We start from the raw sequence: 26266 nt of genomic DNA on the forward strand, positions 1-26266 counted from the left end.
GTATTTTCCAGACTATAAGTCGCACTTTTTTTCATAGTTTGGCTGGTCCTGCAACTTATAGTCAGGTGCGACTTATTTATCAAAATTTATTTGACACGAACCCAGAGAAATTAACCAAGAGAAATTAACCAATAGAAAACATTACCGTCTCCAGCCGCCAGAGGGCGGTCTATGCTGCTCAGTGTTCCTGTAGCCTACACTGAAAACATAGAGCGCCCCCTCGCGTCTGTAGATGGTAATGTTTTCTCTTGGTTCTTGGTTCTAAATAAATGCGACTTATAGTCCAGTGCGACTTATATATGTTTTTTTTCCTCATCATGACGTATTTTTGGACTGATGCGACTTATACTCAGGTGCGACTTATAGTCTGAAAAATACGGTAAGGTAGCTAACCTATAAATTAGTCGACTATGACTAGCCTTCTGAGTATGAATCATTTCCAAATGTTTCCAGTCTCCTATGCTTACCAAGCCTTCATTTCTTTTATTTTAAAATACAGTAAAAATAGTAATATTGTAAAATAACATAACGTATTTTAAAGCGTAATTTATTCCTGTGATGCAAAGCTGAATTTTCAGCATCACTACTCCAGACATTAGGGTCCCATGATCCTTCAGAAATCACTCTGATTTGGACTCAAGAAACATGTTTTATTAATAATTATCTTAAAAACAGTAGTGCTGTTGAAACCATTATTATTATTTTTAATATTATTATTTTTTTCTCCAGGATTTGTGAATAGAAAGTTATTTTTTTAAAACATTATAAATGTATTTACAGTCATTTTTAATCAATTTAATTAAATGTGTCTTTGCTGAATAAAAGTATTAAATATTTACAAAATATTTAATAAGCAAACAAACATATAAACCTGGATCCAGCATCCCACGAGCAAACTCTGTTCACTAATTGACCTGACTGCATCATCTGAATGGCTTACTTGTCTCTACCGCACACACAAACACAGATACAGTGCACCTTGGGACAGAGCTCAGATGAAATGTGCCTCCGGGTCAGGGTTCCACAAGGAGAGCATAACTCAAACAGCACCATGTCATAATCCATTACAGGCTGTTATTGGCTGTGCAGTAAATTGCACAATAACAGCAGGTCCATCGAGTGATGTGATCGAGCCTGTGATGGACTCTCCAGTATGCACTGCAGGCTCATTTTATTAAAGCAGATCTCATAAAGGATCTCATGTTACCACTGTTGCCAGATTGAACAGATCAGCACATTCAAACCAAAGCTGGGTATTGATTTATATAAAACCTTATCACCCCTCCAACTCAACTCACGCTAGCTGCAGCCATTGCTTGCATTACTAAAATCCCTTCATAAAAATGTACCAAAACAAACAGTTACTGAGTCATTCTATAAAACGAGTGCATTTTCCATCTCCTGAAGTATTTCCTCGAAGTTACGACTGTATACTTTGCTAATGGCCTTGCAAAAAGACCCTTGAAGGCATTCGGCAACTCACTTTTGTTCGGAATGGCCCTCAGTACCCAGACAACACATGCACATTGTGGAAACTTCTATTGTGAGTGTTTTTTCATCAGGAAGACTTATTGTTTTTAGAACATTTACTTATCTGCCGTGTCTATGAGACACTTGCTTACAGATGTTAAATAGCCATTGAGAAAATGTATTTAAGAAGTTTATAATTGCATATTCTTTATGTAAAAAAGATGTCATTTTAAGACATCTATCAGATGATGGAACACTACAGGTTGCTATTGACATTTCATATTCACCCTGAGAGAGAACATTACAAGAAAACAATCTATTGTTAATATAGCACAAGCACTTAGCAAAATTGAGAGAACCATCACAAGAGTACACAAATTATATTAAACGGATATTTGAATTGATTACATATTTATATATATATGTATATCTGAGATTTTGTTTCTTGTTGAAGTTAAATAAAACAGAAAAGAGAATGAGGGCGCGATCAAGAGAGATGGGTGAGCGTTTCTCATTAGCATGCTCAGTCAGGTATGGCTCTGGTCTGGCTAGCTCAGAGAACATCCAGCTGTAGTGGAGTCTGCCAGCTCCCCTGGCCCACAGACCCAGCCATAATTAACCGCTTTAAGAAGAGGGAAAACGGGGGCATTATGAATTCTTCCCTCCGCCTCTATTTATCTCATCAATGCGTCTGTCATCGTCTAATTAGCGGATTTAGCTGATGAAAAATACCCCTGTCAAAATAACTCAAATAATGACAAAAGTTAACGCAGCACCCCATTTACTGTAGCACAGTCTCAAAGCACAAAAGCCGTCAGAAAAAAAAGTTCATTGATGTCAAAAAAAAAAAAAAAAAAAAAAAGGGAGAGGGGAAACAAAGGATTAGGTTTTTGGGCGAGTCTTTTTTTACATTTAGTTACTTCGCACCAGTTACTGGAGAATCTAGAGACGTAGACTGACTGGAAATCAGTTGTAAGGTGACAAACAATCCCTTTCTACTCAAAAACAAATCAAAGTGATCAGAATTTTTAGATATATAAATTATAAAACAAAATGTAATATTTTCCCTGTGTCCAAATATGCCTACGTCCTTACTATATACTGTAGTAAGTGAAAACAGTATGTGAAAAGTGTAGTATGTTCGAATTCATAGTATTTATGAGAAAACTAACCAGGGGTGCATTTCCCAAAAGCATAGTTGCTAACTAAGTTAGCAACTTTGTTGGTTGCAATACAATTTCCCATTGCCAACCAGCTAAGATGCTAACAGGTTAACAACTATGCTTTTGGGAAACGCACCCCTGATGATCTACTGTACATCTTCCTCTGAATTTCTGAAGTGTTCATCTAATAGATAGTTTACTATCCCATGAGGCCATGGGGGAGGACTTGTGAACACTGGACGTCACATGACAATGACATATGTCTGCATTTCATTCATACTAAACAAATTTATACTACAAAGAAAATACTATAATAATAGTCTCAAATTAAGATATTTTTCAAACGTACCTACAGTACTAAGACAGTATGTGATTCAGATATAGCTTTTATGTTGTGCTGTCTTGGAAATTATACTGACACCTATAGGTGTGGAGGAGGCATCAGAAACAAATGATTCTGACCTACCCAATTGATTCAAACACACACACACACATACACAACACACACACCCCACAGGAAGTACTTTGTTTGTCTGATTAAGTGTAAATAGCAAACATGTGGGTCGACCTGCTGTGCTCTGCAAAACATCTGGAGCAGGTCAACATCTGTGTCCAGGTTGCCAACATCGCTTAACAAAAGCTGGCACCTTGAGCACAGAGCTAATAGAGAATGATGGGAAGGGGGTAGGTGATGATGAAGGCCTGCAGAGAGGTGAAAACAACATTTAGGAGACTCACAAGATGATTGTCTGTTAACAAACAGTCATTCAGATTGAGGATTGAACGCGATTGATGCACGAAAAAAAGATGATAATACGAAGGTTCATCCCATATTTTTACGTTTAATAGAATAAAGAACTGCAAACAGGTTAGGAATGACATGAGGGTGAGTACGTAATATTTATCTATTATGCAAACTGCACCGTTAAGAGTTATTTTACCGTTCAGTTGAAGCGAAAAATGTATGGACTCAATTTTTGAAAGCAAATCATGAGATGTGAAAGCATTTACCAACTGATGGCTTTTTAACAATCAGAAGTGGCACAGCAAAGGCAACATATCAAATTACATCTTCAAATTGCCTTCTATAGAGCTTCACAGCGGCTGTGAGCTGTTCATTCAAAGGTGGCATCTGGGGATGAAATTACCTTATGTGGGTTGTCATGAAAAGAAAGAAGCAGTATTTTCCGTCCTTTAAATTAAAACCTATTAATGGAAGCACTGCCGGGAACACAAAGGATTTCAAATTTATATCCACTGAATGGGCTGAGGTTTGCACACGGAGATCGTGAAGCTACCACAGCCCCGTGTTATGGAGTTGATAAGTGTCTGTCTAGAACGGTCCAATTTCGGGGTGTCGCAATTGGGGCAAGAATCCTGATGGTTCCTGGAAGTAGATATTGATCTAGTTTCAAGGTTTTCGATACTGTTCTTAGCCAGAGAGCGACTTCTTCCAGATTCATTAATCATTCAGAGATGCTTGTTGTGTTTACAGTCCAAATCTGGCACATTTTTTGTGACAGGCATTTCAATTTAGATGCTTTAAAGATAATAGTGCCTCACTGCCAATATGCAGCTGCTTTAATGCTTTAAATTACTATACACGATGTCTCTTGAAACAGCACTTGCATGGTTTTTGGAATGGATTTCAACATTGCTCAACGAAGAGCTATTTACACATCATATAAACTTGAATCTGCTGGTTTGTGGGTATGTTTAAAAGCACATTATGAGGCTATTATTGATGGTGAGAATATTAAACAATACTTCGCTGTGAAAGTGTTTGGCAATGTAAAAATCAATAAAGATTTACTAAATGACATTGTTTTCAAGAAATATGATAACTTTCACTATGTTTTTGATATAGATGTTAGATAAACAATAAAAGCCCTTTCCTAAACCACATTCGCAATGAATCTAAACTCGGACCACAATAACACTGCAGAAAAATGTGCCTTGGAGTATTTATGTTGACACCAGTTCCATATTGAAATATGTGACTAACTAACACTATTTAAGTGTAATCTGATTGAGCCAAATTTGGCCCAGTGGCCCGTAAGTGTTTTTTTGTAGCCCAAAATAAGTCATAAGATGTTATTAGGAGTTTTGTTTGATAAAGCATAATTTCCAGGGCTCTTTAGGGGGCAATAAATAAACTGATAATGGAGCTTGATGCAAAAATTTTTTAAGGGCTTTTTAACTTGGGCAAGCCAAGAATGATGGCTAACTGGAGGGTATGAACGCAGCAGCTTTGGAAGGCGCAAACAGAGTAAAACCACTCGACAGGACGTCGAGCCGCTTTCAGAGCGAGGATCAGCTGCCAAGTTCATTAAATCTGCCTGCAGGACAAAGTCATCTGTGCTCGTCAACAGCCTTCTGCTCACAAGAAGTGATAGGTGTTCAGCGACCAGATGAATTCAGGGCAGGACATTCATGCAGTGGTGGAAAAAGGACTTGAAATCCACACTTAAGTGAGAACAGAAAAGTACAGATATATTACCAGAAAATGACTTCAGTGGATGTTAAAGTCACCATTTAGAATATTACTTGAGAAAAATGTATGTGATATTTATTGTACTTACATATAAAATGTATTTTTTAAATATTTAAAGGTGCTGTAGGGAACTTTTGTAAAAAAATATTTTTTACATATTAATTAAACCTGTCATTATGTCCTGACAGTAGAATATGAGACAGATAATCTGTGAAAAAAATCAAGCTCCTCCCAGTGGTCCTATTGCCATTTGCAGAAAGTCATGCGCTCCCGGTAAAAAACAACCAATCAGAGCTGTGGTCCGTAACTTTGTTTGTGTTCAAAATGTAGAAAAATGAAATTAATAAGCGAGTACACCATGAATCCATTTTCCAAACCGTGTTTTTAGCTTGTCCTGAATCACTAGGGTGCACCTATAATAAGTGTTTATATTCGGACTATTTTATATTGCTTCGGGGATACCGCAGCGGAGTAACCCAGTTTCTTTGTGATTCTTCATAGACATAAACAGAGAGAAGTAGCTCCGGCTACAATGTTCTTCCGCAAGACGCAAGCAGTTCTGTTTATTAACCGCTAGAGCGTCAAAAGTTCCCTACTGCAGCTTTAATATTTATTTTAAGTATTACTACTTTGTTACATTACACCACTGCACTCGTGAAATCATTAATGCATAGCTGCCAGAAAACACAAGTGGAGGTGTAAAATGCACGGGTGTGTGTAAGCATTTGCTTTATGATATTTTGCCATGCAATCACAGTTTTAGAGGCTTAACATACTCTAGGACCCTTGATGTGCATTAGACACCTGAAGGCGGATTTGACTCAGAAACACACTGACTCTGAATCAATGTCGACAGTTTTACTGATTTGTGTTTATATAAAAAAACATTGCCATGAGCAAAACAGGGATTTGTAAGATCGTCTGAACTAGGGATATCAAAAATGTCAATATGAAATGTCCATACTGTATGAACAAACTAGAGATATGATGGTGTTTGTACAGTATCCAGAGTGCTGACTAATCCAGTACTCGAGGGCTCTTGAGTGATAAAGGTTGGTATTGACTACTGCAATTCTTGTTTTGTGAGAATAGTTACCTGAACCAAACTTTTGATGAATTGATCAATGTTGTAGAGCATCTATGATTAAAAAAATAAAATGAATATGGTTGCTGATGTAACAGAGGCCAGCGCGTAGTGCGCATAGCCCCCGATCTCAAGAGAGGCACTGGTGACAGACGCTAGTGGCTGTAGCCATTTAGCTTCCTTGTTAGTGCGTCCGCCTCCCGTGCCGGAGACCTGGGTTTGAGCCCCGCTCGGAGCGGTGGAGAGGACCCGGGAGAGTGGGGTTACATTGGTGCCGTGACCCGGATGGGAGTGAGGTTTAGGGGGCTGAGTGTAATGTAGTGTAAAGAAGAGGTGTATCCAAGTTACTGTAATTTTGAATTGCTCTTTAATTAACTGTTAAGTAAATTAATCAATACAGGTTTGTATAAGGTAATTATTAATTGTGATGATCTAGTTTCCTCATTATGTGGCATCATGTTCTCTACTTTTCACCAGGTTACTGATGAAAACTTACTAGCCTCTACTTGTGACAGACTTGGTTGCATTACCATCCATGATTGACTAAAAATAGCATGCTCTTTCTCCCTCCTTCTGCACAGGTTGATGTCAGAGATCTTCGCTTCACAGTGGGCAAACTAAACAGCAACTGTGGGAACAGGCACAGATGCCCCAGTGACCCACCCCATCAAACCCCGGACCGAAGAGCATGAAGGATCTCCTGTCTCTGGACGGCAGGGGTTGATGGGGATAATGCAACGCTTTTAACACAAGCTTACAGTTCTGTACTACACAAAAAAGGAATATCATAATAAATTATCTCTTCCACTGAAATGCTGGGCAACACGACACAAGCCAATGTTTGGTCAGATAAATAAATACTAAATTTCACCATTAACTAAAAATGAATTATTAATACAAAAAAAAAAAACCCTTGTCGACCAATGGTTATTGTAGTTTTTTCAGCCACAAAAATCTAATACTTCCAACCGTACAGCACAACATTCTCATTGTTTATGGGTCACAGATTTTTATTCATTTATTAGATGTGATAATTATCTAAGAGTTTATAGCTTCTACTTAAACTAGCTGTACAGAATAAGATTCTCATTGTTTTGTGCCAAGAGAGTACATCTTTTTAAATGCTTTCTTGTTTCAATTATTACCTTTTAGCAGCTAGCTTTTAATTTGACTGACTTGACTGTAGTTGACCTATTTTACATTATCTTAGCAACTTAATTTCATATTTGCTTCCCTGACACTGGCAGACAATGCCAACATAGACATCCAAATGTGAGCACTTGAGAATGATGACAAATGTCAGCCTGCAGGAAGTATTCAAATGTTAGTCTGTATAATTATCACTTGAAAATAGATGTATAAAAACACTAAAACATCAAGATCCTTTGACTGAAGGCGTCTTTGATGTGCTAATATATGCACACGCACACACACACACACAGGTTGTGACTTCTAACGCTACAATCTTAGCAAGACTTTTTTAGTAGGGAACTGAATAGAGCATATAAGCATACTTCAATTCTACACATGATGCCCAATATAAAAAGTTTTACTACAGACATTACTCTGGCACTGAATGCATTGACTATCCGCAAAGAGATGCTCTTCTGAAAGATCCTTCAACACGGTATTGGGATGTTAAATAGTGGATAAAGGACAATAAAGACCACAAGATCACAGTGAGTGTTTGTTGTAGGCCACATCTGTGCAAGGGGCCAGCCATCACACTGGCAAACAACAGAAAACTGCAGCAGGGAAAAGGGGAAGCATTTAAATAAATAAACTAAATAAATATCATTGGTTGCCGCAGGCTTGGTGGCACAGTTAAAGATTAATGCTATTCTTCTGCAAATATTGCTCAGAGGGACAACATGAGTCACTTTCTCAACAGCAAAGCATTCATGAAAGCAAAAGCCAGGGGAGAGCCTAAGGCAAGGCCTTTGGGGGTGAGGTGGACCGCTCTGGATGAAAGACCAGCTGCCTATCAGAGGCTGTTCATGTGTTTTAGTGGTAGCAGAACACAATGGCTTTTGAAAGAAAGTTATTTAAATGTTACTCTTCGGAAGTGTCGCTATGTACAGTATGTACTGTATGAGTGTAGTTTGCTCACCTGAGTAGGCCCAGTAGGACTCTTCGGCTGCTCTACGATGCCTGTCACCGATTGGCCGGTCATGATCCCCTGCTTTGTTCCCCTCAGCCAATGCTGAAACAGAAAAAAAATAATGAGACAGTTTTAGATTATGTGCTGTGATGGTCATGTGGACAATCAAGTGATCCGATTCCTAAATCTTCTGCTCACAATTTTATGTTCTATTTCCTAAAACAGCCATCCCCACTTGGTTGATTAATAGAAGTCTTAACTTTATTACTAGTGCTGGGCAGCGATAAATAAAAGTTTTGTTTATATAATATATGTGTGTGTGTACTGTTTATATTTATTATGTATATATATGTATATATTTTGAAAATATTTATATGTATATATTTATATTCATATCATTTATATTATATAAACATTTATTTAATATATTGTGGCGAGTGGGGCGGGGCCGAGAGGCGTGGGACTCGATACCGGCGCTGGGGCGCAGGTGTAGCTCATCTCCAATCACTACACCTGGCCTCACTCCTCGTTCCCACGCCTCTCGGCCCCGCCCCACTCGCCGCATATATGAACATAAAATGTTTATTAAATATAAACATGCATGTGTGCATTTATATATACATAATAAATATACTCAGTACATACACATATATTATGTAAACAAAAACTTTTATTTTGGATGCGATTAATCACGATTTATCGTTGCCCAGCACTATTTGTTACATTTCATAAATCTTCCAAGAAAAGTTCAATATATATATATATATATATATGACACCTGTCACACAAGAAGACGGCGCAGCGCTCACAGCTACTCTGGGGAGAGCCATGTTTGTCAGAGTAAGTAAAAATAGTTATTTTATTAATCAGCTCTATTCGCACAGGATTAGTATTATTTGGGGAGCTTGTATAATCTTGAACATTTCATGTGGTGCATTCACATGGGATAAGAGGAGCCTGTCATTTCACTCGAATTTACTGACTTATCTCTCCAGGATACCAGATGTCAAGGCTTTGAGAGTACTATTCTACGGTCCGGTTAGATGGATTTAATAAAAAAGAAATTAATAGTTTCGTGCCCGGTGTCATTTACATTTCACCAGGTTAAAATAATATATCAAGCTTTATGCTTGATTTATTTGTTACAAAACCTTGAAATCTTTTCAGCTCTCTCTTTCTGCAAATTGTATAGTTGTACGGTGTAGTATAGTGATATGACAGCACCCAAAATACTATCAAAACACTCCAACGTAGCTCCAGTAATCTCTTTACTCGTCCAATTTTATTTACTTGTCTTATTTTGGTATTTGCAATCAGCACAGCCTGTGCGTAGTAACACTTTATTTATTTGTTCAAATCTATTAACCCTCTGGAGTTGATTCACGCAAATACGCATTATGAGGCATCTTCCCCAAAACCCTGAAAAAAACTTAAACGACACTTTTTTGATTTGGACCGTACAGATAAGAGCAATACATCAGTCGAATCTGTAAAGGATCTTCTTTTATTTTTATACACACATAATAACAACAAAACTTTGTGCATTTACAAAATAAAGAAAACAAACAAGGTGTGCTGTTTGCAGCCTTGGTCTGCGGTGATCTTCATTTAAATGCGTCAAACTAAGCAAGTGCTACAAAAAAAAGACACAAATATTCTGATAAAGTAATCCATATGAAAACAACGTGATTCCATCTTTCACAATTCCCTTCATTATATCTAATGCGACCACGCCCATTCGCTGAATGCGCTATTGATATTATAATGTTCCACGTGAAGCGCGTGGTGTGTATATGCTCATACCATAGAAAACAAAGCACCAAGACTGTTCAAGTTTTTTATTTTTATTTTACTGTTTGCTTCACAATTAGAGTAATAAGACATAATTCACCCCAAGAAGATGTGCTGAGGATTACCTCAGGATTTTAGTTTTGGATTTCCTCAGAAAAAAGAATGAAGCGCTTTATCCAGCAGAGATCGTAAACATGAGTAAGTCTTGTCTATCAGTTAAACGATCAAAACTGATCTTGAAAAACTGAGCGACCACATTGCTACATTAAACTTGTAAAATGTTGCGTTGGTCGCAGTGCCATTCACTTAATGCCTCATATGCGGTCATTCTTAAATAAGGCTCATTAGTTAATTACATTAGTTAAAATATATAAATAACATACATGAAAAATATTTCCACAGCATTTATTAATCTTAGTTCATGTTAATTTCAGCATTTACTAAATAATGCGTTATTTTAATAAGTTATGTTTGTAAACATTAATTCACTATGAACTAACATGAACAATGAATGACTCTATTTTTATTAACATTAACAAAGATTAATAAATTGTGTAATAAATGTATTGTTCATTCATGTTAGCTAATACATTGTTAACAAATGACATATTATTGTAAAGTGTTACCATTAATTTTTATTCATCATACTGTTAAACTTGAAGGTATTTTCTCACTTGTTATTTCATAGGAGCTTCAAATAAGATGGAGCAAGCCAGAGTCTTGTGCCCTTTGTTAATCAGTATCCTTATGTTCATTTAAAAACTCACTAAACAAAGTACAAAATGCCTACACCCCACTCAAGTTATCTTTATTGGGATCAACAATTGAAAAATCCATTTACACACAGAGACCCTCAAGAGTACACAAACATAACACAAATCATGAGGGTCAAACTACAGCTCACAACTCGAGGCACAAAAACAAATCACGAGATAGAACCTCATGAACACAGTAACGCACCAGCCTGTGATCTCTGGCTGAACCAAGTCATTAAATCCTGTATAAACCAATCTGGCTCAAAGAAACCCACTCCATTAGAGAGAAAAACAGCCCCCCACACAGCGGTATTTACAGCCTGTCTGCTCTGGGATCAGTTTCCCCCTGCCTCATTAAACATGTATGAGGGGCTAAATAAATAAACAAGACCTGATTGGCCGGTGAGAAGAAGGCTAAAGCGCTAAGTGTCCAATCAAAGAGGCTGCGGACAGGTCGCTGGCAGCCGAAGACGATGAGCTGTTCCACCGCTCCAACAGAAAGCCCAGCTGTGTCCTACCAGTAGGTCGAACCAATCTAGACTGAACCCAAAAGGAGTTCTAGACCCCTTTGCCTACTTGCCCAGGGATCTAAGGTTCATATAAACTGTGAGAATACAACTCCAGAGGATTGGGGAGCTGAGATTATCTTAAAAATACAAACCTCTCTGTCGCCAAGGATACCAGAAATATATGTCTGGGTTGAATGAAAATTTGTTTGGACTTGCAGCATGGGCTGGAGGGGTTAGGAAGGATGGCACACATCCCAGAACCCCGTGGCCTCTGTGTGAGTTTATCAGAGGCGATCTCGACCCCTCGGCTCCTGGCTGCGGGATGTTGGGGATGCACTGGAAGGTGAAGAGACGATGTGAGATCAGCCTCACAGCTGTCATCCACATCCAAACTCTCAAACGCACTATGGCAGGACTTGGGGGTGAGTGCCATTTTAGATCTAGACTGACCCCCCCCCCCCCCCACCAAAGAAAGAGTCACTAGAAGGGAAAGAAGGAATAGCTGAAGAAAGCACGAAAAAGGACTAAGAAAGGACTAAAACACAGCAAAATGTTAACGAGAATTTGGCAACAATTTTTTCTGCAAGCCTGTCGATGTGCTGACCACACTTTGGTAACAAGGACACACTGCCTAAAAGACATCACTCAAAACATAATGCAATTTACAAGGCCCCCCCCCCTCTCTCTCTCTCCGAGCATGCTGGGTAAAAATATTCTGATATGAACAATGGGTGACTTTTTGTTTCAATGACAAAATGCCTTCTGCTCCTTGCTGCTCTAATTCTTCAGGATAGCGGCTTGGGCATGGCGGCGAATGCCAATGAGAGGGTATGCTATGGCTTCTCTATGAATTACATTATTGATTGTCAATACTCTTTGAACAGAAAATGTAATTATGCAATGCAGCATGCTGGGCTTAGTTGCTATCCTCCCTATATGTCACTCATGCTTTCTTTCTCTTTCCCTCAATCACTACCTCCCTCTTTTTGTCCCTGTATATCCATCAATGAAGCTATCTCTCTCTCTCCAGCACTCCAAAACTTACTTCCGGCGAGTAACTCTGTTGGAGAGACCCGGGATGCTCCTTTGGCTACTCTCATGAGTCTATACATCAGCAGCTGAGTCGATCTCTTCTAGAGTCTTGCTTTCTTCGTTCTGTCTTTCAGAAATGCCTTCCAAACCTGTCTACCTTCTGTCTACTTTCCCATACTCAGCTCTAGCTGTTTACTCACATCGTCACTTGTTTCAAGAAGAGAAAGCATTTGTTTTTGGACTGTGGCCAATACCAGCTCCTACATCACTCCGCGAACACCTGCACCTACACATCATTGTACCCCAGGCCCTCTTTCTTCTCCTCCAGATGTCTTCAACAATGGAGCATGAATGCGTTAAACAACCAAATAATTGGGCAACAGCACCTTGTCTGAATGTGATTCAACATTCAAACAAAGAGAAGCACCATGCTCCAACCCCAAAAGGCCCACTTTAGGGAAAGTTGTCAGGGCTCTGTGGCACACAAGGGGCTGCCAGGAAACAGATAGGCTGGCAATACCTTCTAAAAAGAGAAATGGAGAGTTTAGAGAGTAAATGTTAAAAGGTCACATGTAGAAGTTGGACAAACATAACCTAACCTAAAGTTTTTGGTATAACCAACCAAGCCTCTTACACTGAGCTACCAATTAATCAAACTTAAGAAGCAGTAATGGGTTTTTAAAAGGTTGAATCACTAGCATCAACATGGTTCGCCTGTCCTTAGTATGGTTAGCTAACATCCTTTATACATCCATAAAATGGTTTGTAATGAAACTACTGGAAATGGTGTCATTTGGCCAGATGTGACACTTCAGAGATTACTTTTCTTTTTGTGTTGGACTGTTTTCAGATGCACACTCGTGTAAATCAAGCTATATAAATTGGATATACCATAGATTTAGACACACCCAAAGTTAGCATGTGAAGGGTGATTTTACTACTTAACTATACGTTATAGAATTTAGTTTTTCTAATTCCCAACTATGTTTTGACATGTTGATGAAAAACATGTTTTGTTAAACCTGTTAACATCCATGGATAGCTATAGTTTGATGCTTTGCCTCATAGAGTTCAATGCATTGGTGCATTAGACAACACTGACAATGGTTTTAACTACATAAAAAAAGGGTAACACTTTATTTTAAAGTCCTGTTCCTCATGTATATATTATGTACTTATTATAGTAATTACAATAACTATGTAATAACTAGGTACTAACCCTAAACCTAACCCTACCCCATGTAGTTACCCTGTATGACCAGAACCTTCTTAGATAAATACACTGTAAGTACACTATAAGTACATATTAATACACGTACTGTAAAATAAAGTGCAACCAAAAAAAAAAAAAAAGACATAAAAATATACAATGTTTATGATCTGTCCTTCTGAGGATTACCAACTGGATTCCGGTCAAATTTTGCTAACTGCAAGGGACATTTTCCAGCAAATTTATCCTGACAGTATGGCTTAGAAAAACATCACACAGAAATGAAGCCACTTACATTAAAAGAAAGGGAACATGTCCAGTAAAGTGCACACACTGTCAAGTATGAGAGAGCTCACATACATTTTGATAGCTTCATTTCTGTGGTAAATGGGGCAAGCTAAAAACAAAAATGAGTTTGACACCCTCTGCCCCTGCTCTGGGTATACTGAGATAGAGAAAACTGTATCTCTTGCCCTGCTTTAGGAGCAGGAGGGAGGAAAAGAGAGAGAGAGAGAAAGTTACCTAGAGATACAGGGAACAACCAGCCACCACTGGAAAACCGACAACTCATAACCAGATTCCAAACACACACCACACTGAGAACAGATGTCAACACACACACACAATCCTTTATCCTACAGACCCTGTCCAGATCAATCAGCATCAATTCAACCCAATATGCGCAAAGAGCCCTTGTACATACACACGACCAAGAGAATGCATGAGGTTGGGCTAACACACACACACACCAAAAGAATGTCACATTGTTCAAAAACAAGCAGCATTGGCCTAAAGCACAATCTTTCAAAATCTAGAATCAACTGCAAGTCAATGCCAGTGTACGCTTGCCTTCTGTGATCAAATCTCCGGCGCCAGGCGTTCCATCTAGCCGGGCTCTTCTAAATGAATTCTGATGTAATTGATTTACATCCCTCTATTAGAGCTGCAGAGTTTTATGAAGAAGATATTGGGAGTTGACGTTTCTGTCAGGCTGTCTCCAGAGCAACAGCGATAGAACGAGGAGAATTATGAGGGCTTCATTTTTTAGGTACGGATTCTGGAACACTCAACGAGACAAGTCTCGGAGGAGCCATGCGATGTCATCTAACTGCCACTCAGAGATTGCTTTTGTGGAGGACGGGCCCATCATTGCTTAAACTCATTCTCACACACCATGCTAGCTTTTAAGCTAATGTTGTCATCAGCTGTGGACAGGCTTCTGAATCCAGGAACAAATTCCAAAAACTCGTGCTAATACTAAAATACTCTCAGTATTCTCCGAGGTACACAAACTCATACTGGTAGGTTTACATGAGGAAAGAATCAGAAACGTATTAGACAGGTAAGTTTGCACTTGCAAGAACATGAAGACTTACTCCAAAGATGATAATGCAATACTAAACGCACAATACAGAAGAAATGTGAGAGGAAATTAATGTGCAGGCTCTAAAAATGTACCATAGTGGTGTCATGGTACAAGGATTGTGTCAGATAATAATTCCATAGGATACTGAATGGTTTCAAGATTATAATTGATTATGGTGATATTCTGGTTAATTTATTGATGTTAAAACAAGCACCGATCATTTATTATCTAGAAATTCATAAGATTAATTGGCCAAATACATTTTTGGGCCCTCTGTGTGTAGAATTAAACAGAATACATACAATAAAATCATGAGAGAAACTATAGAATTCTATGAAGTTGTACGTAGGTATTTAGTGTGTAAAGTTCTAAATGAAACTTCAATTCTGACTGACATTCAGTTATTAATTTTCAGTTATTAATGGTGACTTCAGCCTTTGGGTAAAATTTGTTCTTATGCTTAATTTTTCCGGTTAGATGGTTTTGAATTTCAAGTTTGTTCCGACTTCATTGAAATGCACATCAGGCATTCACATTCATGCACTTAACCTTGATTTTGCTTTTGTCTTTTTGGACAGGAGGGGTCAGAATGTGTGTGTGAGTGTGTGTGTCCTAATGGACTCATTAATATTCTCCTATAGTCTCTCCTGAAGGGCGTGCACCCTGCGGGCACATCCAGGACACATATATACCCCACCTTCCTGTGCAAAGATGCACATGCCTTTACACACATGGAACAACATCTGTTGCCTAAATCTGTCCAGAAATCTGAGAGGGCTGCAAATACAGCGAGAACACACTAGGGAAGATGGAACAAACACAGACTAGGGCAAGCTGAGAGCATCAGAAAAACTAAATCACATCAACCCCTCTACTCGTAACACCATGCTATAGATTTAAAATCTCAAGTCAATATTAATCCTCTTGTGACTTAATCCAAATATTTGGCTTCATTTGGATGCAAATTAAAACTAGGAAAATATGTACAACCACTGGCACTGAGAAGTCAAACTCCTTTTAGCTAAATTAATCTGAAAGCAGACAATGTACATTTTGTGTGGACTTAGTGCAATCTATGAGACAAGATTTCTTTAATGTAATTTACTTTGTATAGTATTAGTATAGTATCAGCTGACTACTGGGATCCCATTTATCCTTTTTAACCAAAATGGTACCTCTCGCTACCTCTCTTAAAAAAAAAAAAAAAAAAAAAAACTGTCTTGGGAGCCAAAGAATGAGGTAGCTGACTGTGTGTCAAAATTATTTGAAATGCTGTCAATTAAGAATTTAAAATAGGTTAATAATAATAATAATAATAATAATAATACATAAAATAATATATAAAATAATTATTTAACATGATATTCGTACAGGAATTGAATTTTACTGCTTCAGTCTACAGTAGCAAGATCGGTGCTGTTTTGAAAAAAAAAAATGTTTATGGCGAGGAAAGGGTTTCTGGAAAAAGTGCTCAAAGTTTATATAAATTTCAATAATTTTATAGATAGGCCACCTGTGCCTGGGCCATTGAGTTGTCTATTCTATAGAGGACCTAACCAGAGATCTCAATTACAGGGCCCGGGACAACTGGCAACCGATGTTGGTGGTTCCTGATTCAAAAGCAACACATTTAAAGGGCCGGGACGCCTTTTTCAGTTGTGAAATACTTTTTTCTTGGGCCAGATAGGGCTATGGCACCCTCACCCTCGTGCTTTTATCTCTGTTGAGACAGACAGAGAAAGAAAAAAGGGGAAGGAAGTGAAATGAAGAACAGGTCCTTTTATTTCTCTTCAAGAGAGGCTTGAAGGTCAAGGCACATGAGAAGAAATATCTGTAACAGATGCCACATAGCAAGGCCAACAGCCGACAGCGGACAGCTGCTTCAGCCCGCTGTGGTTCAACTCCCTCAGCTGTGAAGAGAGGTGACGTGTTTGCATCGGGTGTGCAAAACTCTCCTGTGTCTTGTTCACATTTCAATATCAATGCCCACAGACTCGTCAAGCACTAGTAAGGGAATTTGAGTCCCATCCATGCTGTGATTAAAAAAATGCCACACTGTGAATCTAACAGGACAAAGGCTTTGAGGTCTCGAGACATCAGCCTTTGTAGCGTTTGTTATGTCTACATCAGAGTCCTGTGGCTAAGCATCGATCTTAATGAATTCAAGGACAAGACAGGAGGTCTCTTATTTATGGAGCATTGAGTCCAAAAGAGCTAAAAAGAAGGAGACTAAGAGTAATGGACTATTATTAAATCGGAAGGCGCCTAAGCAGCTGACAAGCAGTGTGTGACTGTGTGTGTGTGTGTGTGTGTGTGTGTGTGTGTGTGTCAAATAGGGAATGAGAGAATGAGAAAGGGGAAGAGACAGTGAGAAGGAGAGAGAAAAATGATGCTGGCAGTGCCAGGCGACACTGTTAGACATAATAACATAATTTGAAGTAATGATGGTTGCCCTTTAAGATAGTCCACGGGGAGAGAAAGAGAGATGAACTAATATGTCTTTGGTCTACAAAAGCTGCATGCAGCCACACTGAGGGCAAAAGCCATTTATAACAAAAGCGAACAGAGTACTGTCACTATTTGACCAATTAGGTTAAAAACACAATATGAATGATTGGCCAATGGATTAGAAACACACAGTCCCACTGTACATTCATTATCGGGGCAGTAAAAATTAAGGCCATAAAACCTTTAGCATTCCCATAAATCACAAATGGCAGTTGACCCCCTCAGGAAGAATCCAGCATTTTTGACAAATTTGGCCATCTGAGTAAATAAGGAAGAACATGGGTTGATTCAAAGTTCAAGTTTTATTCAGAGACCTACGCTACGCAATATCGCGTTCATTATCAAAGGCAATTCATCTGCGATAATGAACGCGATATTGCGTAGCTTGTCAGCCATCTACGGCTCTGTCTATTAAATGCCACTCCAATTATAAGCAGGTGATGGCGATTTTAGCAGTGATCAAGGAAGCAGCTTTACTGATTAGATGCGCATGATCATATCGTTAGATATATCGCCCAGCCCTAATGTGCACACCTATTTCGATATTTGCATTACATAACCAGCTCCATATATATGGCATATATCATTGTATTTTTGTATTTTGTATTTTATGGGTATTTTGTGCATTGATCCCTTAGCAACTATTTTTGTTGTAACTTAACATCCTCACAAATGCAACCCCTTAAAAACATAGTTTAAACCCACATATTACACCCTACTGCTTGCTATAAATAGAAGAACATATGCAAAACAAACACCCAGAACCTATTTCATTGATGCATGGGGTCATAAGCATGTGTGCGAATCACACACAGGATACAAGCAGGAAAGGAGGTGCTTAATCATTTTTGCACCTGTTTGTGATTAGCGAACCCTCGCACTCCAAGCGGGGCACTAAGGATGCTAAAGACGCCGGCGGAGTGAACTGCAAGAGCCTCGATTAGACGGCAGTCAGTCACCGTGAGGAGAGAGAATGAGGAAACTGCTTCCCGTGGCCGAGACTGGGAGGAGATGCTGGCGCCGCTCCAGTGGGCGACGTGTGTTTGTGTTCGAAGTGTGTGGAAAAGGGGTGCCTCAGGGCAGGACATTCGGGCATGGAACTCTGGCCCGCAGGAAACGAGAGAGAAAAAGACAAGACCTCGAAATAGCACTCTACTTCCCCTCACTTCTATTTGCATACAAAAGCTAGAACTGGCCATGGAGTTCAGTCCCTCGAGGTTCCTACCGAATGCCAGGAACACTCTCGGTACTCTCTCTCTCTCTCTCTATCTTTGTCTCGTAGTTTGCCCAGAACTCCTTGGAGTCTATCAGGCACTGCATTATGCTTTCTGCTGGCTTCATTAGACCTTCATGCTGCACCGGAGAATTTCATCACATACACACGCTGCCAAAGTTCACAAAAAACAAAACAACAGTCCCTAGGCTACACAAGTTGCCTTTGTGATCTGATTACCCAGAGAATGTGAGAAAGGTTTTGTGAACATTAGAATTGTGGACCAAACAAAAAAAAAATGGAATAGATCCACATCCAATGAGAATTGCGTTGTCGTTTGAAACTAAATTCATAACGCGAACGGCGCTTTCACAGAAGGGCTGGATCCCAACCAGGCTACCATGTGTTCTGTGAAACTGCGAATATTCTTTGCCCTCTGCAATATGCTTCACAGATCTTCCGTATGAATAAATCACAACGGTAGGTACCGCGTTTCCTGTGTCAAATTCTCATTCATGTCATTTGTCTGCCTTGGGATCTTTTCTCTAGTCATCACCAACCTGTTTGGTTTGACAGAGATGAGTTTAAGTCTTCCACAGACATGTCTTTGCTGACAGAGGTGCGATTATCTAGTGTTTTGAAACATGGGAAAGTTTCATATTTGAGTTCATTGTGTTAATGTCAAAAAACATTGCCAAACATGCGTTTTACAGCTCTCGTTTTGTGCGTAGGTGATTGCAAGTGTTTCGTAACCTCATCTGGAAAGAGAAAAGGCAATGTGTTCAGCCTCAGCCACACTTGCTGCCACCATCCGGGTAATAATTTTGAATCGATACTGAGACCCGAGGCGCTCCTTCATGCAAAAGGGGTCACCTCGCAGGTCACAGCTAATCTATTACTGCTCAAACACCAATACGGCCTTGGACACAGAAAATGTCAGCACAGAAGTAAACGAAGAAAAAGAACGTGAAATGCATAACCAATACCGAGAGGAAATGTGCTCACCTTTTGTACTAACCTCAACTTTTTGTTGTTGTTAAAAACATGATTTAATATGAAGAGACACATCTACCACCATCTAAAACCCTTCTCCACATGCAATATACATTGAAAGCTCATATATTAGCATCTATGCTACATTTCTTGACTTGGAATTTGAGGTCATTCTATTACCATATTTTCCGGACTATAAGTCGCACTTTTTTTCAGAGTTTGGCTGGTCCTGCGATTTATAGTCAGGTGCGACTTATTTATCAAAATTAATTTGACATGAAAAGAGAGAAATGAACTGAGAGACATGAACCAAGAGAAAACATTACCGTCTACAGCCGCAAGAGGGCGCTCTATACTCGCCCACTCGCGGCTGTAGACGTTAATGTTTTCTGTTGGTTCTTGGGTCTAAATAAATGAGACTTATAGTCCGGTGCGACTTATATATGTTTTTTTCCTCATCATGACGTATTTTTGGACTGATGCGACTTATACTCAGGTGCGACTTATAGTCCGAAAATACGGTACTTATTTATTAACTTAAATACTTATTGATTCAAACAAGACAAAGTCGATTGTCCAACAAAAATTAAACATCTAGTTTAAACACATGTGCCAGGTTCTTAGAAATCTTTCATAGGGTTTTAAAAACCTTTTACACGATTTTCAAATAACATTTTTAATTTAAGCACTCTAGAAATGTAATGTAAAAAGTAATAACATCCCTACATGTAGAAGTACAGGTTGTAATAATTATTTAAAAAAAAAAAAATTCAAAATAACCTTTATTTTATTTTTTATGGCAAAACTGTACTTGTAAATGCATTTATGGATTATTAATATATATCCCTTTATATTTTAGAGTGGGTTGCTGCATTTGGCATGTAAAACCTTTACTTTAAAATATTTTATATTTAACAAGAAACCAAAAGTGCCTAAAAGGTTCCTCTGTTTTATAATAAATAATGGTATAATGACATCATTTCCTGTTTAATGGTTCTCTTTCTGTACTTCATAACTTTGATTTGGCATACAGGTTTTTCTTTATTTTTTATTTTAGAAATAAATGTATATTAATAAATAAACAAACATTTTCCCCTTCATTTTGTTTCTCCTACCAAAAAGAAAAAAAGAAAAAAAAAAAGAAAACGATGCATATATGACTTGTATTCTGCAACCAAAAGGAGAAATGTAAATAATATGTATGAATTCTGTAATAGTTTGAAAATTACGGATTCCTCTGAAGACTGCATAGCAAATGCTAAAGCAGCAAATATTGTTTGGACTAAGCTATCAAATGACCATTTTTACACTCTATAATTCTTTCATTGATTATTAGCTAATATAGCGAAGACAGCCATGCATATGAAATGATTGTTTGTAGTGTGGAAAACAAGAGCGAAGGCTGTGAATGGGGAGGCTAGTCGACATCAAGATTTCCACAGTGTAATCTCACCACGGCTGGACGCGGCAAAGTGTTGGACATGAAATTCGTGAATTCCACACCCACATGAGGTGATGAGACCCCTATTCTATAAACACACACACAGTTAAGCGCTGGCCCAATGCAAACAACGAGCTCTTCCCCCCTGCCAGTGGCTAATGACAGACCCACTGCTTCATGGCAGGAAAACCATCTGGTGGCTGCAAAGCTTTTAAACCAAACAAAACCCTGTCAATCAGAACAAACTGTGTGATCGACCGTGACTACACAATTCACAATAGCACACATCATTCATATCGTCAGGTTGTCAGGGACATGGCATGTGTTCATACAACTTTGCTTTAGGCTACTTTGTGAACTTGCAATTTGTTTATATATAAGTTTTTTTTTTTTTTGTGAACACACTTTCTGAATCATGCTTCTTTACAGTAGCTGTGCGGAACTGTTTCATAATCAGCGTGGCACTTCCAAATATAAAATTCACCACACTTGTTCTGAAATCATGGAGAGACAGGAAATGGGCTGAGATGGGAAATGGTCAGAGGTGATATGATATGATAAAGATAAATGCAAGACATTAACTGTATGAGGCTGTGCTCACCAAGGCTGCATTTAGGCTGCAATTTTTTAGTATTAGTAATATTCAAAAATATTATTATAATTTCAATAACTTTATTTTAACACGTTTAAATCTGAATTTTCAGCATCACTAGGCCAGTTTTTGAACAGTTGTGCTGCCTTTTTTATTTTTGGAAAACGTGATGCATATTTTATTTTCATGAATAAAGTTCAAAATAACAGCATTTAATTAAAACACAAGATTTAATGTTATAAAGGTGTTTACTTTCACTTAAAAAAAAAAAAAAAACATATATTTAAAAGTATGAATTTCATAAAAAAATAACTGTAATGGCTTCCAAATTTTAAACATTACCGTAATTCAACTTGAAATATTGAAGACAAAAGGCAACAGACTAGCAAAATTGTCTTACATGATACATACATCCTAATGTTAACTAAATGTTGTTATTATTGTGGTAACTATTATTATAACTATTATTTTTAGACAGCATTGCAGTGAGTGTTAACTTTGTAAACTAATGGTAAGATTTTAAAAAGCCTATATTGCACACACACACACACACACACACACACACACACACACACACACACACACACACACACACATATATATAAAATAGATTTATATGATACAATACTAGCCTAGTGTAGCCTATAATATAAGAATCGAATAGCCTAGAACTAGTCTAAAATATTGACTAAATAACTGTTTATCAAACACATCCAATAGGCTGTGTGGCCTAGGTGATTTCTGTGCAAGTGTGAAATTATTTTAGAGGTTTTACACTTTGATTAAAAAATTATGCAAACAAACAACATGTACTGAGGAACACATAAAAGACCCAGCATGTATGATTTCATGTTGGCTTTCCATTTAAAGAGCATAAAAAAATAAAATAAAATAAAAACCTTAACCAACCACATTTGTTTCACAAAGTTTGAGCTTTACACTATCAGCCACCCCGTGGATTATGATTGCAAAGACTATGAGGCCAATTAGTGAGTCAGATTTCCAAGTTTTCATCAAAATGGTCTTCTCAATCTGCAAGTATGATTTAGCCTGGCTTAAAGGAGTAATGCTTAAAAGGGACTTTTCATAAAATCCCCCCATTTATTCACAGGTAATCAATCAGAAATGGAGAACAACATACTGATCGCAAAATCCAATGCGTTTCAGATGCAGCAAATGTGCATCGCACAAACATTACATTTGGAATTTGCTTAAACACCACAGGGATGTCCAAAGACATGCCTCGCTTGTAGTGTAGCTTAACGCAGTGACCTGGCTTCAACGGTGGCTCCACAAAGGCAAAAATAAATTCCCTCAATTAAACATTTGTAAGTAAAATGCCTGGTGATAGCAACTGAAAGCTATTTCCGATAAGACGTCGGTGTGTTGAAGTGAATCCAACTAATACGCGAGGAGAACTGGTGAAACGTATTTTCAGCTGATAAAACATACCTATGAAATGTATTTCTCATCGGACTACCAAATCTAATTATACACCTATGAAATAGGGGTGGAGGCGGTAAAGCTCGGAAAGCATCAGTGGTAAAGCTCTCAATTCGCCATCCCATTAAAAATACACTTAAACCACTTTGGGAGGAAGGAGAAAGAGGAAAAAAGCAATCCCTGTTCTTAGCTCTCTCCCTCTCTCGGCTAATGAGTATGTTTTCTTATGTGGCACTTCATATTCTTCTGTGCATATAAAATAATAGTGACATTTAGAGACAAATTTGAACTGATTAAAAGAGTAAAAACAATGCATCAACAATTCAGGGGCGTAAAGAAGGTGGTGTGTGTTTGAATGAATTTGAGTGTGTGTGTTTGTGTGTGCGTCAGTTTATGTTCAGAGAGAGGGAGGAACAGGGACAGCTTTTTTTCCTCCTCATGCGCTGCTCCGTAAAATTCAATTTGAGATCCTGAGACGACAGCAGAGCAAATCTGTGCTTCCAAGAGACATCAAAGACAGGAAGTGATGTATTAAAGAGACACAGGGAGAACTGGGTGGATGGGTGACAGGATGGCACAGATGCTATGTGTGCGCAACTGAACTGCAAAAAAGTACTGTGATACAATGATTTTAGATGCTAATACCATTTTTCCCTGATATTTACCATGATACTGATTTCAATATCAATATACAATGATATTTACATATATGTAGCATGGTAATATTATGGTATTTTTATGTAGTTCTTAGTATACCAGTATATAGTTTATAATATAATAAAATGAAATTGTATATGTATATCCTCCTGAGAACCAATGAACAATTTTTTTTCCCTAATCATATTTTTTTGTGATTCCATACCAAAATATCCTACAATTTAGACATTTTTATTTTTTGTAGCTCAATTGGTAGAGCACTGTGCTATCAAGCGCAAGGTTGGGAGTTTGATTCCCTGGGAAAACATGATAGGTAAAAATTGATAGCCTGAATACACTGTAAGTCGCTTTGGATAAAAACGTCGGCTAAATGCATTAATTTAATTTAATATGTGTGTGTGTACAAAATTTGTAATCTATACAGTATTACTTAAAGTATATATAGTATTACAAAAAACATTTCCTCCTATATGTGTGTGTGTATATATGTGTGTGTGTGTGTGAAATATGAAATAATACCGTAATAAAGTGACACCCCTCAACCCACCAAAAATATGAAGACTTAAAATACATCAATGCTTTTGCATTATGTAACTTAATATCAAAATAAATGGAAAAAAAAAACGTTACTAATGCTAGAGGGCCTTCATTTAGAAATTGTATTATCTAATGCATTTTTTTTATTATCTAGGCATTCAAAAAAATTTGTTGGTGTACCTGTAGGAGAGGTTTACTTGCACTTGCAAATTTGCTTAAGTGATTTTATTTGGCTTACAACTAAGATACAGAAATTTATCAACTTATTCTGTTGGTTTAGCTTTTCAAGCCTACATTTCTAGTCTATTCATTTATATTCATTCTTTCATTTTAAGTAGCCCAGCAATGCCCTAAAAATAATTTAATTTACGTCGGCCCTTCATTTTACCTCCACTAAATGACAGGGCAAATTTAAATAGACTGACACACAACCATATTTCATTCAATCTGTACACACATTCTTGAGAAAGCTATTAGACAACAGCAAAATGAAGGGGATGATGAATGTACTGTCTTGATGGTGGGTAGTGTGCCCTATATTCTGTTTTCATCACCAATGACCAAACAGAACTATTACAGTAAACCCTCCTCAATGTAAAGAGGCCTAATGGACCTTTCCATTAAACCAGAGTTCAGATACCCAGCGTGTGCCGACTCTATTTATGGATGGCAAAGTTATTATTTTATAATGGGCTTGGTGCAATCTGAAAGTTAAGCTCAAGCTGGAATCGATTGTGAGGAGTTGAATTGGCATTGTGTAAATGATATACTTTACCTTGGTGCTTTCATTCAACGGCATCAGAGCAGCACAAACATTTCAGAGAAATCAATAGAAGGCTAGTCATCACAGATTAAGCTCAGTATAGTTTAATTTCTCCCTGTGGAACAAGAAAATGCATCTTGCATGTTCCAGTGACCAAGGCTCAACTTCATAAACAAAATTTGGATTGCAATCCACAGCTGTGGTCTAATATGAAACAATACATTTCTATAATAATAAAAAAAAAAAACCACTAGGTTGAGAGGAGCTCATCTTGGGTGAATTATTTTTCCATTCAAATTAGTAAGAAGAACCATCTGTAGGGAAAATCTTTTAATATGACTTCACTAAAAGTACTATAGATTGTTTTGTTTGTTTGTTTTTTCTTTGTGATTTTGTTTTTCTATTTTGTTCTATCATAAAGTCTTTTCTGCTCAGGTTGTGTTATTATATTTAGGAGATACTGCATTTGTAACTCAATAAAATGGAAAGTAATATAAAATATTTCAAGTAACAAAAAATTGTTACTTGAAAAAAATAAACGTTAACTGAAAAAAAAAGAATATTAACAGTATAAAACAGTATCTCAATGATAAAAACAACAACAACAACTTGACTTAATGAGAACCAGTGAAATTGCATTATTATCTCATAGGATTCTGCACGGGTCCATTTTTGGAGACTCGTGCCCGCCCATACCCGCAAAATTCAGCACCAGATCCGACCCGTCACTAAATTAAATTAAATTCGCACGCGCCCAGACCCGTTAATATTTGGCCCGTTACCTGATCCGCGCCCGTGATAAATCACACACGCTAAAATCATTCCAGTTAAAGTGCTTTATTTTTTATCACGCATCTTTCTCAACATCACGACAATGGCATTAATGTGCTAATGAAACGAAAGTGCGCTTTGTTTTGTGCCATTCAAGTAGCCTACCATCGGCACCTAAATGTGCCAGCACACTAAGTCTTCTGCTGTGATTTGGAGCACTTATCCTGACCCGACTGCACCTTCAGTCTTGTTATCTGGGCTCAGTGTTTAGCTCTCATCAAAGGTCATTTGAAGTATTTCGCGCTCCAAGCATCACTTTTAGGGTGCTCGCTAACTGCACCTACCAAGTCACACGGGACGGCCAATTTATGGC

At 37.9% G+C, this 26266-nt stretch overlaps 1 protein-coding gene across 2 annotated transcripts in view; it reads right to left on the reverse strand.

Annotated features, from left to right (window-relative positions):
• Positions 1-26266, reverse strand: part of LOC128022571 (receptor-type tyrosine-protein phosphatase gamma) — a 220778-nt gene that overhangs the window by 151918 nt on the left and 42594 nt on the right. For both annotated transcript variants that reach the window (XM_052610264.1, XM_052610265.1), the window contains exon 2: positions 8322-8414. In XM_052610264.1, coding sequence (XP_052466224.1) covers positions 8322-8414 — 93 coding nt within the window. The remainder of the gene's footprint in view (positions 1-8321; positions 8415-26266) is intronic.

The sequence above is a fragment of the Carassius gibelio genome, chromosome A11 (assembly GCF_023724105.1).
Source record: "Carassius gibelio isolate Cgi1373 ecotype wild population from Czech Republic chromosome A11, carGib1.2-hapl.c, whole genome shotgun sequence".
Taxonomy (NCBI): domain Eukaryota; kingdom Metazoa; phylum Chordata; class Actinopteri; order Cypriniformes; family Cyprinidae; genus Carassius; species Carassius gibelio.